General features: G+C 45.3%; 2 protein-coding genes across 2 annotated transcripts; both read right to left on the bottom strand.

Moving 5' to 3' along the window:
* Positions 1–116: 116 nt before the first annotated feature.
* LOC124183181 lies at positions 117–11,103 on the bottom strand (the record flags this gene model as incomplete). Its single annotated transcript, XM_046571336.1, has 23 exons — positions 117–536; positions 1,212–1,432; positions 2,125–2,316; positions 2,399–2,585; positions 2,678–2,940; positions 3,016–3,392; positions 3,463–3,735; positions 3,807–4,061; positions 4,121–4,282; positions 5,526–5,713; positions 5,818–6,022; positions 6,115–6,226; positions 6,289–6,498; positions 6,569–6,800; positions 7,307–7,439; positions 9,107–9,224; positions 9,300–9,401; positions 9,471–9,622; positions 9,701–9,874; positions 9,944–10,148; positions 10,221–10,589; positions 10,690–10,879; positions 11,031–11,103. Coding segments are annotated over 23 exons (4,572 nt in total), but the record flags the coding sequence as incomplete, so codon positions are not given.
* LOC124182869 lies at positions 11,058–12,356 on the bottom strand. Its single transcript, XM_046570637.1, has 6 exons — positions 12,311–12,356; positions 12,019–12,092; positions 11,804–11,958; positions 11,382–11,476; positions 11,222–11,295; positions 11,058–11,150 (listed from the first exon to the last, which is right to left on the bottom strand). The coding sequence occupies exons 1-6, from the start codon at positions 12,338–12,340 to the stop codon at positions 11,138–11,140; spliced, it is 441 nt and encodes a 146-aa protein (XP_046426593.1). The 5' UTR covers positions 12,341–12,356; the 3' UTR covers positions 11,058–11,137.
* Positions 12,357–19,704: the final 7,348 nt, after the last annotated feature.

Below are 19,704 nucleotides of genomic sequence, written 5' to 3'. Positions count from 1 at the left end.
TGCCTACAAGTTTCTTCCGCAAGAGAGAGAATAACAGCGGGCTTCAACAGCGTATGGTAAACGTTTATTAAAACAACAAATGAATCCTAACAATGTTGTACAATCTGAAGAGCATCTCCGATACGTAAACAGCTCGTCGACTCTTCGCCCGCTGACCCGCCCATCAAAACATGGGGCAATTTCACCTAAAATCATCGTCGCGATCTGTTCCTTGCGAATGATGTGCATCGATTTGAACTCCAAATCTCTAGATCTACGAACCGCAAGCCGCCCAATAGAACTTCAGGCGAAATTGTCCCGTGAGTATAGTGAAAATAAATTCATCATCGTGGGCACGGGCGACGAGGGGGAGGGGGGCTAAGGCTCGAGGAGAAGGTTCACGGGGGGAAGGGAGACGCTTCCATGGCCCGATATTGCGTAGGGCAGGGACGCCACTCCCTTTATCCAATTGGCACGCTCGCAGCAGTAACATTCCACGCTCTTTAACGTCCCCATGTAGACCGTCGTGACGCCGCCGATTATCAGGAGCTGCCCTCCTGCGGGAGTGAGAGAGATAGCGCTAGAGAGAGGAATTGGTGTTTCAATTTATCGACTCGGATAACACAGACCTGCGATGGTTTTTCCTCTGACAAAACTGAGTTGCAATTTCGGTAGGTATTAGGTACGAATCTATGAAATTTTTTTTTAGCAAAGTTCTATCACGTCAATTTTCTGAGAATTTCTATTTATGTTACTACTAGAGTTAGCCTACAATTTCTGTGTTAATTATATGTATCAATGGTAGTGCTGATATTCAAATATTCATCTAGCCTCACTAGTGCTGTGCGTGGTGATTTTAAGCATATTTAGAGCTACGTAAGTACAGGAGAAAAAGATTGAACAGGAGTTTTGAAGTCTTTTTCATTTATCTCGTCACTTTAGTCATGCTTATAACTAATGCTGTTCAATTTATAACTAAACATTCAGTTTTGTATTCATTATATTTTATGTTTTCATAAAAATTGTTCAAGAATCTGAAAATATGCATATCTTGCATAAAAATAAATAAGTAAAGCAAAAAAGAAAAAAAAGTAGGGCTATATTCGAAGTCAACATAACGAAATAACTAAAAAAAAGCATCGTTATTTTAAGGGGGAATTAAAAGTTATATTTTGCAGGCCTGTGTAATTTTGATACCCGTGTTTTAACGCAGGTTCATCATCGTTCCGCACCTATGTAACTCGTCGAGTGACCGTGGCGAGCTATCGCCATGGAAGCCTGCAGGCACCACGTGCAGCCGTCCTGATCCCAGACGTCGATGCTGTCGATGCTTTCCGTCCCGTTTTCCACCTTCGGACTTTTCCCGGCACCCCCGATAACGTAGAGACAACCCGAAACGACGTACATGGAGGCGAAACACCGCGGTGAACGGAGTGCCGCTGCCTTTAACCATCTTGATGTGGGTATGTTTGAAAAAGAATTTTCCGACTGATTACCTTTGTTGCATGAAAAACACGATCCGAACTCAATCCACTTTTCGGATCTAGCGTAGTTCATTCTTGGAAGTAATAGTAATCGCAGTACTGATGCAATGTACTGAACAGAAAAGTTACGACTACACGGAGAAAATAACAGAGTCGGTTTTACTCAAAGCTGCAGGAAAGGAGGAACACACCGAGTTATTTCGGGAAATATACTTTGTAAAATGCAGAATTTATTATAGAAACAGTGAAAATCACTACGAGGTTTAATTTAGTAACGTTAACGTAACAAAATATCAGGGGAAAAAACATAACTGTGCAATTTCTGAATGGCTTTCAAGGAGTTGGGCTTTTAAATATATAAGTATGTTTTGTTTATCATGTTTTATCAAATTTCAGATGATCCTAAAGTTACGAAGTAACGAGTTCTTCCGCATGCATTGTTAAAGTAACGTTACTGCCACGGGTATTTTTGACTAAAAACCTTGATGTGTCCCACTTTTTCTGTAGTTTTAAGTAAAATCTGCACTTTTTTCTTCTCTTCGTGTATACTCATGTATCAATTTGATCTCGGCACTGTCTCAGAATTACGAGTGATGCGATATTAACAACAAAACTGCGCAAATTGTTAATTTTTTTTTTTTTTGCTCATGGTTGAACTCACAAATTTTCTAATGGGTCATAGCATTCAACTTCTCTGGATAGGGGCTCCTTTTTCGATTTGGTCATTCCTCCAGCGACCCAGATACGATTTTGATACTTCGCACTGGCCGGTCCAATCCGCGCGGTGAACATCGGTCGTACTTTTCGCCAAACGCACTCGATCGGGTCGAACGATTCAACGGTCCTAAGCGCCCTGCGAAAGCGCGATAACCATTTTGAATGCCTGCAAGAAGTAACCAATAACCGTAAGACGACGAGGCACTAGCCGTACTGACATCCCGTTCCTGTCCTGTCCACCAATGGCGAACATTTTCCCGTGACTAACGACCAGGCTGAAATTCTGCCTGGGCGTCAACATCCCGGGCTCGTTGAACCAAATTCTACCGGCAGGATCGTAGCTCCAGACCGTTCCGACGACTGGACTTTTCTTCTGGATATCATCCTCTCTGGGATCGGCTCCACCTGGATAACACAAGCAGCGAATTAATGAATCGCTTGACTGTTCGTAAGAGTCGCGAAGCGCCGAGGACTCAGTTTCGTAGAATATATCTCACCCACTAGGTAGACACGTCCTTTCAAATACACCACGGAATGGTGATGCCTCGGTTCAGGAATCTCGCCGACGAATTCCCAGCTGTTCTCTTCGGGCTTGAATCTGTACATGTCCTTTCCGGTATTTCCGGTGCAACCGTACTCCTCGTGTGTATCTATCCCACCCAATACCAAAACTGACTCGCGATCCGGATAGAACAACGAATTTTGCTGGTAATAGTGCTTCGAATGGGAGCCAAGAAGGCTGAGGCTCATTCGCTGTGATCTTGTAAAAGAGATGAAAATCACGTCGAGATCACATCTTCTCTGAATTCTCAAATATATTTCACGTTATACTAACAACTGGCTGTTGAAACCAGAGACACTCTGCATATAGACCCCTCTAGCCTTCGGTTTTGGTAAATTTTCATTGTTCCCCGTTCGCGTAATTTCATCGTTGAACTCGACGCTTTGGCGAAGAGATTCCCGTGTGGTTTGCAGATCGATGGTAGAGCGTTCCACCATTCTCGGTGAAAACGGATCATCTGTGTCGGTGTTTACCGAGGGTGTAACTGAGCTCAGCCTCTCGTCCCAGCCGTGAAAGAATGTCGGTGATTTTATGGTTTCGATGGGGTTTATGGGCTCGATGAAATTCGTGGAGCTTTTTTCCACTTGCAAATCGGCTTGTCGAGATTTTTTAATACCACGAGGAGTTGGCCGGGGTGAAATCACGTCGAACTGAAAAAGAAACCGAATTTCTTGTATCCGGTGACGTAATTAGACCAAAACCGTCGACCCCGTGGCTCACACTTATCCCTTCAAAGTCCTTCTCCCAGTTCACCCGCTCGTTTTCCTCCGCTTGAAGCTGCCCTGCATTGTCGTTCAGTAATTCATCCTTCGTTTTTCGCGGACTCGGGCAAGACTGCTGCTTGAGGTCGTTTGAGTTTTGCCTTTGAGAATTAAACCCGGCCGACACTTTAACCGGTTCAAGTGGCTTGTGCAAATTCTTTACAATCGGCATAGCCAGCAGCTCCGCAACTCGTTTGGTCTTTTGACGTTCCTCGGAAGAGGTTTTCCTGATCTGAGATGTAGAAGAAAATGATCAATCGTAGCCGGTTGATCATTTAAGGTAGAACTCTAAACAGCACCTACTTCGTCGAACCGTCTTCTGGCCTTGTACCCTCTGTAAACTGCTTGAATAGTAGTTGCAGCCTCCTCTTCGGATCTGGAAGACTCTACGAGCTCGACCTCGTATTTTTTATGACGTCGCAGAAGCTGCTGCTGCATCTGCTGATCAAAGTGATGACACTTCCTCTCTGCTGTGTAGACGAGGTGAGGTTGCTGGTAACAGTACAAATGATGCTCCTCCATACCGATTCCATCGTTATTGAGCAGTCTTCCCTCGTCCTAAGAACGGAGGTATTGATCGAAAAATCTTTCTCTAAGGAATCATCTCATGGGGATACCGTTACACATCCTTCGGGATGGATGCGCTGGAACATCGCTGGCCTATCCATAACATTCTGCAAGTTGTATACTGCCGCGTTTGGCTCTCCCGCTTCGATAAAATTGCACTTGTGATCTCTGGTCTCCGGGCCAATTTCCGGATTTTCGTAATTTTTACACTCCTGAAACATACGAGAAGCTGTATTGTATCAGTAGAGGAGATCGTCATTGGTGTTACTTATTTTTTCACTGAATTAAGTGATTCATGATCGATTCAGCTATACTGAGATTGCCATCTCAAGGTAAGAGTTATGCGCTGTAAGTGCAAACCGGACAAATTTTCTCCGATATCAGTGACATAGATGATAGCCATCGCTACGAAATTTCATACAGCAATTGACGATAGCCGGTAAAAAATATACCAATTTGTTCAATTAATTTGAGAATGTAGCGGCAGTTATAAGGCGGAATTATAGCAGCATGAACTCTGACCTTAGACTATGCCACTGTTCGGGACAACCACTTACAGGCATCCCTGCTTACCTCGAGATTGGATAGGTTTTCTAGCCCAGTGAAGCAAGGCAAGCCAGAGCAAGGTCCTGGAAAAATAATGCAGTGAACGAGCGGCTCGGAATGCCAACATCATCGTCCCAAGCTGTTGGACTCACCGAATTCAGGGAATCCCAAACGGTTCCCAAGGGATCACATCGCGGTGAATCGTGACCAGGAAAGCGTTATTCTCCTCATTCCAGTTAACCTCAATTAAGAGCTACGATAGTCTATTCTTGGGTTAACTTAAACTGCGGAGTAAAGCGTAACAGAGGGGCGGAAGTTGGGAGAGAGGAGAAACGCGGGTTGAGCGAGGACGGGCTTAGCGGTCCGTTGGGATTTTCAATTAGATTACTGTTTGCACTTTCGAGCACAACTGCAACTCTGTTGCTTTCAAACCGTGAACAAATCCAATCAGTTTAACAAGGATTGTTTCGGTAAGTGAAAATGAAAACGGGCGAGGTGGAGATCGAAACTTTTTCTAAAGACAGCTGGAATCGCCAATATCACCATTGGAAAATCCATTAGAATTAGCTGGTCCCATAATCTCAAAGACATTTCGCATACTGAACGTAAAACTGTCTACATAAAAAAGAGTAGAGTGCCGAGGATTGAGTCGTATACATTCTTATACTGAACGCAGCACATACTCTTTGTACAATCTTTTTTTTGTTATCTATGTATTTATAACATTGTACAAGAACGTTGAAATTTTGCGAAACTGGTCGTTTCACGATATCGCGATGCAGTGAACGAATACTGTGGTATGAATAGCAAAGGAGGCGATCACAGCTGCGTTGACATTTCATCTATATCGACAAATTCCTAGTTTTTCTGCCGCTGATTCGCCCTGGGATTCGTTTCTGGCCTACTCACCCCCTTGGCGCTTCTGTCCATACTGCTGAGGTACTCGTTCAAAATTTCTGGCGGTACCATCATGCTGGCCGGTGTTCCGGGTGGGAGATACGCTGGCACTGGCATTTTTGGCGGATTCGTACCTGGCGGGTGCTTCGAAAGACTGTTGCGACTTCCAGGGTTGTTATTAACATTATTCGGGGTAGCTCCTTGATCAGACACATGTAAAATAATCGAAAATGGACAAAAAAAAATAAACAAAAATCCCTCAAGTTCAGTTTTTGACGTGGCATTGAATATTCAGAACATTTACCGGATGAGCCTCCCTCCATAGGTGCGTGATTTTGGCCTGTAAAACCCGCACGTGTCCTGGAAGGTGGCGTGGACGGACAATCCTTTGGCGGTGAGCTGGGCGGGGTCGGTTTCATCCTTGGCTTTCGCGGTGCCTTCAATTCTGGCATCCGCGTTTGCTGATACTCCTCCAAGTATAGTAAAAACTCTCGATACGTGACGTAGTTCTGTAAAAACAAGTTGAAGTACACTCAGGATCATGCAACATGGTTTCTAAGAGTCGAAAGTAGGTACCTGAGGTGGATTTAATTCGATTTACCTTGTCTTCGCCAGCCCAGTTTCTGTTCGTTGGTTCCGTCAGACCCAGCAGATCTATCCAGTGGTAGTAATCCTCGGTTTGATTCCCGTACCAGTATTTTATTATCACGAATCTACGGAAGTGAAATTCACGTTATCGTTCGAGTCGCGAACATCCCGTGACACATGCACTCACGCGAGCCCGTCATCGACCATTTTTTGAATCTCTGGATACGACATTAGTTCCATAAATTCTGGGTTCTCGGGGTTTCGTTTGACGTCAACCAGTTGCCAAGGGGCGATGAGACCGAATCGCACGCATTTTAGAACCTCGAGCAAGTGTTGTCTTCTTCCTTCCCAGTCGTGCATAAGCCAGCGTACGGCCGACATTAGGACTTCCATTTCACTGGAAGAATAATAGAGCCACTTTACAATTGGATGAATTCAAATTGTATTCTCGCTGACGACGGGGTTACCTGTTAACGCAGATATAATTCGAACGCAGAAGCGAGCACAGCTCTTCGACCGACAATTCAAGGAAATCCTTGGTGCTCACAAGCATTAGGAAGAACTTCATGATCCTGGGGACCATCAATTCCATTACCGCGGTGTTTCCGATCTTCCGCGATTCTAAGTAGAGCAGGAAGGCTGTATCCTCGCAGAACAATTCATCGTTGTCAATAAAAGCCCAGCACTGTTCCTCCAGCTCTGTGAACCGTAAGCACGAGTTATCGAGCGAACCATTAATCTCATTTTTCTACTTCCCGAACCTCGTATTCCGCAGCGAGCTAGTGTAAGAGGTGCATATTTTTACACTACATGAATGCGTCGTCGTCCAACGCTGACATTAAAAGACGAAACAAATATCACGTGAAGCATTTACCATTCTTATGAGCAGCGTTACTTCCAGCCGCGCTTCAGTCTTCCGTATACTTTATACAGCCGGTATGCAAAATCTTCTGTGGAGCAGAATGGGTTTGGAAAACCGCAAAGTGCCCACACAGAAAAGTTTCAAACTCTCGAGAACATTCGGAAACAGGTCTGCTCAGCTAGACGTAAAATGCCTGTAGCCATCTAGAGAACTTACACCAGCGAGATGCATCTCTTGAAAACAATGCACCTTGCTAGCATTTTCGTGGGCGTTTGGCTGTGGCCTATGACTTATCTTTGCCTGACTGGTGAAATTTCATACGCGCTTTGTGTGCCATACTGACCTTTGACTCCGAGGTACTGAGCAGCTGTGAAAATCTCCAATATATTGTCCCTTCTGAGTAGATGGCAGCTCTCGCAGGTTGGGCTGATCATCCAGTCGTATATTATAGAGAACGCCTTCGACGTCACGCTGCTCTGCATTTTACTTATGTATTACTGTATCTGATTATTTTTTTTACATCACTAAATAAGAAATTGTCAGTTGAATATGAATATTAGATCCCTCAAAGCGCCGCCGTTATATCCGCCACGTTAATTGCTTCTTCCCTGGATGATTTTCAAGGGATTGTGAAAGTGAAGATAAGAGAATAGTGAACCTCTTTATGAACAGTATTCAAGACGCTCTATTCGTCGTTCGGTAAATGGAGTTAAATATAGCCAGCTAGGGGATAAAACGGGTCCAAGGTCAGTTGGCGCTGAGCCACCGATAGGAGGGCGAGAAAGAAAGATGGAGAAGGCAGGATGGGGAAAGCCGCTGGGGGATGCTGACACAGGGGATCGGGGATGCTTGTATCTCTGCCCCAGAAGTGTAGGGGCCGCTCCTCCCCCCTCCTCGTCTTCGCCCTCGTCCCCTCGTTCATCCGCTGACTGTGCTCAAGTATTAGATATATCGATTTCCTGTCCCCTTTCAGCCAGCCGAAGTCCTCAAGACACATTATGCTTCGACCGCGATAAGCGATACATTCCCTTGCTTCGGTATGCTCTTTGGGCTTCCACCTCGCGCACAATACGTGCGGGCTATTGTAATGAAATCGAAATACCTACAAGCAAAACAACGCGAGCGAGTGGAGGGAGGTAGGGTGATCGCTGAGGAAATGGTTGGTTTTTGCGATAGGGTTGCTTGTAGGTCGTGCGGATCGTTTCTTCGAGTCATCGAAGGCGGTGGTAAAGAGCAAAAACTGACACAGTGAACTCCGTTGGTCGACTGGGGAGATGTCTCGCAGTATGGGGCGTGGAAGAGAAAAGATTTTAGGTCGATGGGGCGAGGCGAGGTGGGTATAAAGTAAAAAAATTGCAAGTCTTCGGGACCCGGAATAAAGTACCGGGTGGATTAACGTGCCGCAAGGGTTTTTATACCTGATTCTGGAAAGCTCTGCCTCCTCCTCGTCCTCGGACGGGTACCTACCCTAATATAATATATTTAGCTGGATATAAACCATTACTTTCTCACCGTCGACGCCACCTTAGTCAACCTGACTGAACCACCCGTCCTCCCCATTCGAGCTATCTTACTGCCTCCACCAGCACCTAACCCCGCTTGCCCTCGGTTGTATCGTTTCTCGCAACCACATCCCTCAGCAATAAATAGCAAAGCTCTCTCTACCATCGCAGTTTCGCGTGTGTGGCACTCTGATAATATTAAGGCCAGCAATGAAGTGGTAAAGTGGCCTAAGGCCGCGCTCGCGACTCTCGGACTATGGGAGGATCTGTTTGAGAACGGTTAATGGATAAAAAAAAATTGCTCCCTAGATCTCACGATAGCTGAACCTGGAGTAAATAAAATTTGGGAAAGGATTCTGCCTATGTACACGAGGTGATGGTAAGAATTGATTCTTGCAACATATTGGAAACGAGTAAGTTGACAGTGTTCTAAATACTGTTTTTGCAGTCGTGACATCCGATCGGCACCGTTTAATCTTATACTCCGGGAGGTAGAGTCTAACGTAATTAAACCAGGGATCAAATTACGGGAGACTGGAAGTAGGGAACTTTCATCGTCTCGTAATTTGCGTTAAGTAGACTTAAGGATACGCTCATATACTGCATTGGCGCTCGGAGCAATGAGTTATGATCAAACTCACCCCGGTTAAATCGACTTCTTTGTAATTCTTTTCGTCGAAAAATGTACTGTAGCTTTGTAGAACCAAGAGATGACAGTGGAACTCGTCGTGGCCGAGTCGTATTATGCAATCTGCATTCCTGCACACGATATGTATAACGCAAGGGTGGTAAAGAGAAGAAAAGAGGCGCCACCGAATTCGAAACCAGACCCACTTGTAATTCGTAATACGCCTCGCCAGTTCCTGGTACAGATCCGTTTTCTCCGGTAGGATTATGTTCTCCCAGTCGATCGGCTGCTCCCCGTTGAAGCCCAACCTAGATCAAACCACACTGTCACTCCCACCGTAACCGGACTACTCAATAACATAACAGTCTGCAACTAACGCTGCCAGGGGTGTGTCGTTGGTCGGCATCGCGTGCGAGGCTGCCCCTTGATTGGAGGGATGCTGGTCCATCTCACCGTGATGATGCGTGGATCTGTGCGGCTGGGTTCTCGGCCTGTATTCCCCCTCGATGTGGGACAAGTTTTGATGGACCTACAGTAGCCGATATATTCGAGGGTTCATTCGCTTCTCACAAATTGTACAGCATCGAAGATACATCGCGGATCTCACCTGGAGCTGGTTAGCTGTCGAGTGACTGATTCCCGGAGGTGGCACCTGTCCACTCGCGTCCACACCCGACCTTCCAACGTCAACACCCTGTCGACTCAGCTCGGCCTTGACATTCACTTTCGTATGCCTGGGATCCGCGACAAGTACACTGACCTTCTTCGACTCGAACACGACCTAAAACAACTGTACGTCTGTTTCGAGCCTGTCTTTCCGACGTCGGAAACAGGCGACACGAATTCGAACCTGGTTTGGAATGATCTTCAAGTTTCCGCTGGGCGTTGCCTGAAATGGAAATACCCGCCTTGCCTCGTCGCCCTTAACGTCGATCAATCCACGACTGTCACCGTTTTCTTTTGGAGGATGATTTTGCATGTGTTGCATCAGATAACTCAGATTGTGACTTCCGTTCATGAACGGGTGCGGCTCTGCACTGTTTTGTCTTCCCAAACTGCAAGAAAAATCGACGAAATAAAAAATGCGAGCACTAAGGATACGACCAGCAATTGACTCGTCAATTTACTTGGCACGATGAGCCATTTGCCTTGGAGTACAACCGGGTTTATCAAACGGGCGACATCGCCCTCTCGCTCGGTGATTTAGACTTCCTGCGTTTTCCTGTGCGATTCTGGACGACTCGCGATCCTTGACACTCTTGTCCAAAGCAACCGTCGACAGGCGGGAAGAAGTCTCTTTATCTTCGCAACGTCGTTCCTGAACTCTCACACTCTTTAGTTCCACTGGGTTCCGCTGAATGGACAAATTACGACGAATCTCCTCTGTCCTTCTGCGCTGTCTTCGCAGTGCAGTCCTCTTGTGACGAGTCGGTGTTTTTGGCGGTAGCGTCTCTGCGGTTTCGGCATGGGACTGAAGTCGAGACTGAAGCTTGCCCCTGTGGAAAGGTCGATCCAACTAATCAGTAACAAATCATCGTCTCATCTATCGTTGAGCTCGACCATTTTACCGGGAAAATTCCGCATCCTCCGTCTTACCTAGGTGAGCAAAATGTAGGAGAGAGGGTTTGGGCCACCGAGTCCTCTGAATGGGAAACCCTGAGTTTGGGTTTTGAAGAGGGATCTGGCGTAGGCGCAGGTAGCTTGTTGTGGTAGAGAACAACGACGCTACTCTTGCTGTTATCTCCCTTCGGGCGGGGCGAGGGCTCCGGTTTGTCTTCGGGGATAGCTACACGAGTTTTGCGTCAATGCGGTGTGAGAGCAAGGGAGGGAGGGAGGCAGGCCAGGCGAGTGAGGAGATTTAAATTCATGAGAAAATACAATGGGGGAAGAATCGAGCGTTAAATTATATGTAAAGACTGTCTTGTTCAGAAGCTCACCCTTCTTGCTGTGCTGTCGAATCGCCTTGATGATGCGAGGCGTTCCCTTCCTCCTGCACGAGTAACAAGGAGACCGTTATTGAAAAATTTCCAACAACCTCTTGCTCTTACAACTCGAACCTTTCAGGTTTATCATAATTCTCGCATTAGACTTGGTCACGGAAGTTTGAGGTTAAATCTTTCATAATTACCAAAATCTCAGGTCAGATTTATGCGTGACTCTTTCGTCGCTCGAATATCCCGTTTCCGCAAAAGTCACCTGGTGCTGCAAAGATAACAGACTCTGATCTCAGACAAAAACTGCTCGCACTTTGTACCGATTGCGAGACAAGATCTCCATCCATCACCCACCTCATACTTGCTCGTGTGCAATGCCTTTCCGGAAACACATTGAAGACTCGCTGCTCGCTGCAGAGAAATGTCTGACGACAGGTCGTCCTTGTGGACTGAAAAAAATCTCCGGATTATAACATCAGTCGCGGTTTCACTCGAAGAAAAATGGTCTCGCATTTACTCCACTCGATTTCTTTTTAGAAGCGTGTTTTATTTTTTTTAAGCTTCGGGAAAGGGAAAAAAAAGTAATTGCCAGAAGAGTCCCAACGGAGAAGACATCAGTTTTGGAAGAACAAAAACATGTATATATACATGTATATATATACACATTTGTTCATCATGACAAAAACTCGCGTGTGAAATTGAGACACGTACGCATGGCGCATCCGCAGAGTAGATAGATTCGTTCTCATATACCGACAGTAACTTACTTCACTTACGTGATTTAGGCTTGGTGGTATTCTCGAGTGAATTTCTAGCTTTCAGAAGGCGAAATTCGTCGAGAAGATTTGGCGGATGAGACTCCTCATCTGATCGTTTTACAACTCGTCGTCGCGCGGCGGCAGTTCGAGTTTTATCGTGATAAATCGGCACCCTGCAATGATGAATCCCTCCTTAAGATCCGGTCGTTTCTTTCCTTCGACCTGGCGCTTACCTTAGATTTAGTAGATCGAGATCTGGGGTGAGTAACGATTCCTCTTCGGATGACGTTGACGTGTCTAAATTATCCTGCGGAGAAAATGAGCGGTGTATCATCATCGGGTTGGTAATTTGCACTTCGATTTCACAGTTTCAAGTGCCATTCGAAGAGTCGGCGAAAGGGTGAACGCAGTAGGAGGAAAAAGGCACGGAGAGAAACTTCCCCGTCTGATCTTGTTCAGTCAAAATTTACGAACGAAGTCGAGACGGGTTTCTTCGAGGTATGTTCGGGGTGAAAAATAACTCACGTCATAGCTGCGTGGGAGGCCTTTTCGCATGATACGTATCACATCGACTTTATCTTACGTTCGAACCGCACCGTTAACATACCATAAGACACCGACACCTCCTCATTAATCAATCTATCATTCAACCTCTCCTCTTGAAAGTCTACTCGTTCCCGCGCTATGTATAATACAATAATATCGCCAAATCGTTTCTTGGATATGAAAGAATAGAAGAGATGAATAGAATGGAAAAAAAAACACCAGAAAAAAATCCCTCGGGGGTAAGAAATATGTTGTATAAATGAATGCTATGACATTTAAAATGGCCAGAACATTAGTAAAAACTGTGATGTTGTGTCGCGTCTGTGTTGGTGTGTATAAGTGCCTGCGGAGATACCCTTAGAAACCAAACACGCGACAGTTGAACGTACAGGTGTGAACATAAAACGCCGATCCCACCGGCAATTGAGAATCGCTCGTCAAGTTGAGGTGCCGATTTTGCATCGAGGTATTGTACCTATTGGGTCAAGTTGGAACTGCAGAAACGGAAAATTAAGGAAGTTAACCAGCTAGTCAAAGTTCGGATGCGTTGCGTGTCTGACTAGCGTATTAGATTTTTCAGAATTTGGCAAAGCCGCCTCACGTTACTGTCAAAACTTTGTACATTCACTATATATAATTCCAAGATCCGTTACGCATAAAAACACTTGTTTTTCATTTACTACCGAAAAGTAACTCTAATCCAACGATTTCACGTTTTACGCTGTTTCTACGTTACAACGAGTTATGGCCTGCGCAGCTGGGTACAACCTCATACATGTATAGAGTTTTTTGTAAATAATTTGTTCCAATATCATGGAAGTGGTGAATAATTCTGAAATATCTTTATCGATTATCATTATACTAGCTTCAACTGCGAAAAAATGTCATCAAAATTCCAGCGTCACCTCGTTACAAATTTAATCAATAACATAAATTCTCGTCCATTCCTTCACAAGAATACCTACGTGTAAAACGTGCGGAAACATAATTGCTTGTATCTCGCAAAGAATTCCGTGAAACGATATAAAAAAAAATAAAAATTTAATCCACCGATTGAATTAGATAAATCTATCGAATCGTCAAGTTTTATCGAAAACTGAATGTGAATTCCAGTACGGTTAGAAGACTCCCTTTAAAAAGTGAATAAACGCAGCCACACACGTATGTCCCTGAACCAACGAGAGATGCAGTCGTCGCTGCGCATTGATTAATCCCACAAACGATGTGAAATCTCGCTGGATATGGTAATCCTGGAAAGTGTGCATTATATTCCTGCAGCCTGTATTCGCGAGAGCCGAGAACACGGCTAGGGGCGCAAACGCCGGCGTCGAGATGAACGGGGGATCGAGGGAAAGGCAGGCGGGACAGATACCATCGCCACACCGGCACTCGCGCGCCCTTTCGGCATGAGGCCGGAATCGGGGGGTGGATGTTGGGGGGTGGCATGGGTGGATAAGGGGTGGATGGGGGCAGGGGGAGGGGCGAGAGCTTCGGGGGTTTTGGCGGCGGCTCGTGGCTGCATCGATCGGCTCGAACCGTCCCGGTGACCTCGACCCAGTACCGCCACCGCCTCGAACACGCTCCGCACTCCACGGCCCGCCGACCCGGGTCAGTTAGCACCCCCGTCAAAACACGCCGCAGCCCCGCGCTGCAGGCAGAAGGAAGCTCTTCGAACCGGCGCTTTCGCCCCCGCAGCACCGACGATTCGGCCCTTCTACCCTCCCTGTTGTTTACCTCATTTTTACCCTCCGACTTCTACCTCGCGCAGCGAGGCTACGGTTTTGATGATACAAAAACGCTTGTGAGACAAAGAAGAAATTATTTTCAGCTCTGCGAGGGGTGGAGGTGGAAAAGTGGAGGGGGAATTGACAGCATATCCGGGGATTGGCTAGGGCCGAAAACGGACTTTCGAATTTCTGAGTCGATCAACCGACCAGCACAAGTCAGCTTTGAACAACTTTTTATTGAAACATTAGTTCTTATCTTGAAGGGATACTTTTAAAGTTCATTCGAATTAACTGCAGATGAAGATGAAAACCAAACGCATGGTGAAATGAAGTCGGATAATACTAATTTATTCGCAAACTGACAATATGTAAATAATGTCGATAGGAATGCTTACATGTACATTTCGATAAGTAAACGTGAACGTATATTGCATTTTCGGGAACACAAACGTCTTTCAAAATTTAGTCACAGATCGAAGCTCGAGTTTTTAAAATAGATTTGTATCAGCAGCAAATCGATTTTAGATTATAAAATTGAAACCGATTTGACCATCCCTTGACGTGATAATAATCAGGGGTAGCCAAACCGGAATAAATCTGACTTTCAACTTTGGCCTTCGAAAGAAAGTAACAAATGAAAAATGCGAATTTCGTACCATCCTGTCCCGTTTTTAATATCGTATTATCATCGGCTTTTCAGGGCAACGCGGTGAACACGACAAAGAGACGCGCGATGCTCGTCGTTACGGGAATGGAAAATTAATTGTGAACAAGTCGAGAAGATCGCAATTATTATTGTTGCTCGTTACACGTCGAGCTGCAACGCCGAGCTGTCACGTTATTTTACTTCATCTTAGTGACTCTTTCCAGGAGCTCGTTAAATATACGACGACCAGATCTCGTCGGCGAACGGGGTATAAATTTTTTTCAAACTTCCTTCCGTCTCTATTTTCCATTATTTTTGTACAAAACAAGCTCGAGCAGAGGTTTCTTTAACGCCAAGCCGTTCGCCTCGGTAGCAAAAAGACCATCTCACACAGGGTTGTTGTAGGTACGTGGAGCATGCTCCGCTCTATTTATAAGCAACGTGTAACCGCGCATAACCCTTTGTAACCGACTTCGCCCGTCGGTTTAAATATAATATGTATATGTATTCGTTGTGTACGACATCCAGGCGCCCGGATGAATACGGAATGAACCCACGCTTATATGTGCTGCAGCATATCATGAGAGGAAGTAAAATATTCACTCTGTAGCCAGTGCATACACAAGTTTACTCTGTTTCTTCTTTTACGCATGCAACGGAATTCCCCGATGACGCGGATATCCGAGGTGAAGAGGGAAGCGAATACGAGGTTACGCTGCGAGCCTGCTCGAAATCGAAATGAAAATCTCTGAAAAACGTACAACGCGAGTGAAAAAAAAAACGCGACTCCCTTTTCCTCGATTTTTTCGTTTCCAAAGAGGAACCGGAAGGGCGCGGAAATTTGAATGAACCGCCTGCGCTCCAGTTCTGGACCATTCGTAGACCCGAGTTGCCAAGGTTACGGCTCGCGTCACGACCCTTTTCCTCTTTTCCCCTCCCCCCACTTCCCACTTCCATCGTCCTCTTTCATCCTCCTCCACTATCCCTCCTCGTCCACCGATTCACCCCCACACTCTCGACGCCCACGCGCCATCTCCTCCCACAGGATAATGGTGTAGGTATATTCCCTCGTAGATATAGACACCAAACCCGTTTCAATTTCCCTCAACATGCGGAGCACTAGCGTTTTTACCTACCCTATATAGGTATATATACATAATATAACGTGGAAGCTCGCAAGCTTCCGTTACTCATTTTCTACCAATTTTTCTAACCACTCCGATTTTACAATTCGGATGATAGAATCGAGCGGATTTGTCGAGAGTCAACAATTCACCACTCGGTTCGTATAACAGTGAGATAATTTTTCGAAAACTGCAAAATACCAGACCAAGAATGAAGTTGAAACTTCGCGGAAGAATCGTAACTCGTTTATCGCATTAACGTGTAATTATCACTGCTGGCGATGTTCTAGCGAACGAAAGAGCGAATTAATGTCAACCAATTAATGTCACCGTGCGATATTCTCTTTATATCAAGCGTCGTGTAATTTATTGCAAACTACGTATCGCAGAAGTAATTACCACGTTTAATTTGACTAACGATAAGTAAGGGTGTTTCGTACAGCCAGACCTTGCAATAATCTTTGTCAGTTTGATACGGACGCGCTGGGCGTTGATTGAATAAATTCAGACGGGAGATGCGGCGGGTAGAAAGTTTGAATTTAATTATAGGGGGCAGCATCCTGTTCATGCGGCCTACGCCATGAACCGGAGGGTATAACTTTTTCAATCGAGCAATGATGTGGCGCATGTACTCGGGTCTGGGGGCGTTATTATATCGCGTGTAGAGAGGCGGGATCCTCGAATAAGAAAAAGATTATTAAAAGACAAAAAGGGAAAAAGGAAACGACACGAACAGAGAAAATTACTTATCCGAGAACGTGGCACACGGGACGTGGAAATTTAATCTGCGAATGGCGAAGAGGGCAGAGCTGCAGGACGCGGACTTTCAGACGGAAATGAAAGTGGGTTGACACCGTCAGAGAGTTGCGTTGGGTGTAAGACGGAAAAGCGGGGCAACTCGGCGGAATGAAAGCAGGAACGGGATGAAACTGGACAGAGATCTGAACGTACGAGGACGGGATTCTCCTTCGTAAAGCCGGGCTTTATTTTCGTTAAGCGAAGTGCCGCAGTCCGGCTGGAATATTCAATCGCTGCATCGGCTCGATTTATTTTTCACGTCGTCAAGCGTTATCGCCGGCTTCGATCTTCGACCTGGAATCGAAAACCGGACTAAATAATCGCTGCCTCGAAATGTCGCAATGCAGTTTGTTGTCAACGATCGTGAGATATCGGAGCGAGAATTGAGGGGGTGGTGGTACAGCTTGGACGGTCTAAAATCATACAGCTATTTTTTTATTTTTCGTAGAAAATGAAAACACTTGGAGCAATTTCAGTTTGAGAGCTTTATTAATCGTAGTTTCAACAACATTTTACAATTTCTTCATTGAAATTAATAACAAAGCGGTTCGCTTTCGCACCTCTGCACTTTCTCGCTTTCGAAAGACTGTAATTTCTCAACTAATGAGAACAGCGCAGAGAGAAAGAGAGAGAGAGGAATGGAAACACGCCAAATCAAACGTGGAATAAAACTTCATCCCCGGTGGCTTAATATTGACTTGAACGCGCTTGCGCGACCTTTACATATAATCTTAGAAGTGTTCCAAGAGCTGCTTCAATCCGCAAGAAGCCCAAGCAAGTACGTCGCTCGCGATTATATCATACACTGAGCTCTAATATCCCCGCTTGCCAATTACGACGATATCGCAAGGGTGGATTTTAATTCCATTGAATCGCGTGGTATCGTTGTAACAAGAGTTGATTATGTCTCAACACAGCTTATGTGGTGAGACTGCTAAAATTGCCGTCGCGAATTGAGACTCTGTTATACTTAATATTCACGAATTTTATAGCCGCAGAATTTATGGCAAACCTCTGAAAATTGATATAATTTGTACGCGTTGCGAAGATTATTATGGTACAGGATTCATTTCATGGCACACCTTAACCTTTAGAATGTATTAAACCATGGAATAAAAAATACTTCGAGGGTCAACTCAGTCTATGTCTTAAATCTATCTTTATAGTTAGCCTCTCTCTTATTGTCTCATCATATTCCCAAAGGTACGTGAATCGCACACTAAGAAGCTTTTTACCGTATTGCAAAAAGGATCCGGAACTCTAGGAACCATCGAAAACTAATGCAAGGGTAGGAAAGAGGGCAAGCGAAGCTTAAATTTGGGGCAGAATACGAAGAACTTGGTTGCGATTAAGTTGAAAAAAACTGGGTGATTTTCTCTCCCTTTGCTTTCTTCTTTTCTTTTCGTTTTTCTTTTTTGTCAGCTTTTGACAGATGGGCACCGCACACATTCAGGCGGGAGAACATTTATCACTAATGCTACGCGAGGGTTGCGCCTCTTCTGCAGGGCAAAGATGGCGACCGCAGTCCGTGAGAAAGCGTAGCCGGTTCACGATTAGGAGTATAACGAGTCTCCCCGGAATTTTCTTGAAATTCAAATGCGATCTTTCCCTGCGCCCCGCGCCGCCTCCTTATACTTTTCCCTGTTTGCGCTCAAGGGATCTGTTTCTTTTTTCCCCTCGCTTTATACTACATACCTACGTATACCTACGGCAGTAACGATCAAACTTTGCGGCAGTGTCCAACCGTGTTGGTACTTGGTACTTGGTATAAGTGAAGAAAAAAATCGCATCAGCGCTTCTTTGGTGATTTCCTTCTCCGAATCGTCATTTGTTTTTCGAAGTAATTCCTCCAACGTTTCGTTTTCTCCCTCGACGTTTTCCTCTTCCCTCTCATTCTTTCATCTCCATTTTTTCCAACCCTTTTCCCCAGGCAATCCGCCTCTCCAACGGCATTGTTCGCTACGTTTCCAAAAACACAACGCGGGACGAGATGTTTTATACCGACTTTTATCGAGCTGCGCGTCGGGAAATTCGCGTCGTCGAGGCACCGGCGTTTCGCCGGGTCCTGGTCTTGTCCTTGGCCCATATTTTGTCGCGCATTTCGAGCCACGTGCGGATTCATCATGCGCCTGAATTTCCGACATTTTCACATACGCGGTGATGAAATTTGGATTACGCTCCTCTGCATTGAACCCACCATTTTGAATTTTCAAATTTTGAGTTTCGATTCGTAATCGGTGACCCAAGAAACCCCCCAATACCAAATTTCATCTAAATCCGTTCGATAAATTTGAAGCACCCTTGCAAGGGGTGAATGGAGAATTCCACCCTTTTTGGGGCAGGGCTTAGAGTTGAGATAGAAATTTGACAAAATTTTGGAATCATTTTTAAATTGCGTCAAACCGATTTGGGGGGTGAGCCGGTCGAAATTAAAAACTTACTTTTTCAAGAACCACCCCCTTGTACAATTTAATATACGTATATGGCAGAAAAGTTGCAGGTATCCGTCGCGCGAAACGCGGGACAAGAAAGGAAACCGTAATCGCTTTTCAGGTTAATCAATCATATAATATCTGAGCCAGGGTCGCCGGGATTCTGCGGCATTGCAGGCTTCGATAAAATAAATCGGGAAAAACGGGGGCGGGATAACGGGAGACGTTGAATCGATCCTGCAGGAGGCGAAATGAAAGGGAGGATCACGCCGATCGGGACGATCCTCCCAATATCCCCGCTCTTTTGTTCGCGGATTTATCCCCGCCTGTGTGTGTAAAAAGTTATTAATTTTGTATTTTCATTATTATCTGGTTTTTTCTGGACCTCGGAAGAAACGGGACAGAAAGAAAGAAGCAAAGGGACCTGCATCGACGTACTTGACAACGAAGAACAGAGAGAAAATTTTTTCTTTAATTTTTGGCCTGAAACGTCGGTTTAAATATATTTACGATATGTTTAAAGCGGTCGGAAAGCTTTCCAAAAATTTAGCTTCATTTCATGGCGCACAACGCGTTATTCAGCTGCGAAATTCATGCAGCGAAAATTTGGCCATTGGTGCTTCGCCGCAGTTATTTGAGTGATTTA

Source organism: Neodiprion fabricii, chromosome 5 (genome assembly GCF_021155785.1).
Source record: "Neodiprion fabricii isolate iyNeoFabr1 chromosome 5, iyNeoFabr1.1, whole genome shotgun sequence".
Lineage (NCBI taxonomy): Eukaryota > Metazoa > Arthropoda > Insecta > Hymenoptera > Diprionidae > Neodiprion > Neodiprion fabricii.
This window is presented reverse-complemented; position numbering and strand designations above follow the sequence as displayed.

Bases quoted from the DNA above. Each gene is read 5' to 3' on its own strand.
- LOC124182869 (XM_046570637.1), bottom strand. From the start codon at position 12,340: ATGCGAAAAGGCCTCCCACGCAGCTATGAC. The intron at 12,093-12,310 runs GTGAGTTATTTT...TTTTCTCCGCAG, and splicing joins GCCTCCCACGCAGCTATGAC to GATAATTTAGACACGTCAAC. The intron at 11,296-11,381 runs GTGGGTGATGGA...TTATCTTTGCAG, and splicing joins TGCACACGAGCAAGTATGAG to CACCAGGTGACTTTTGCGGA.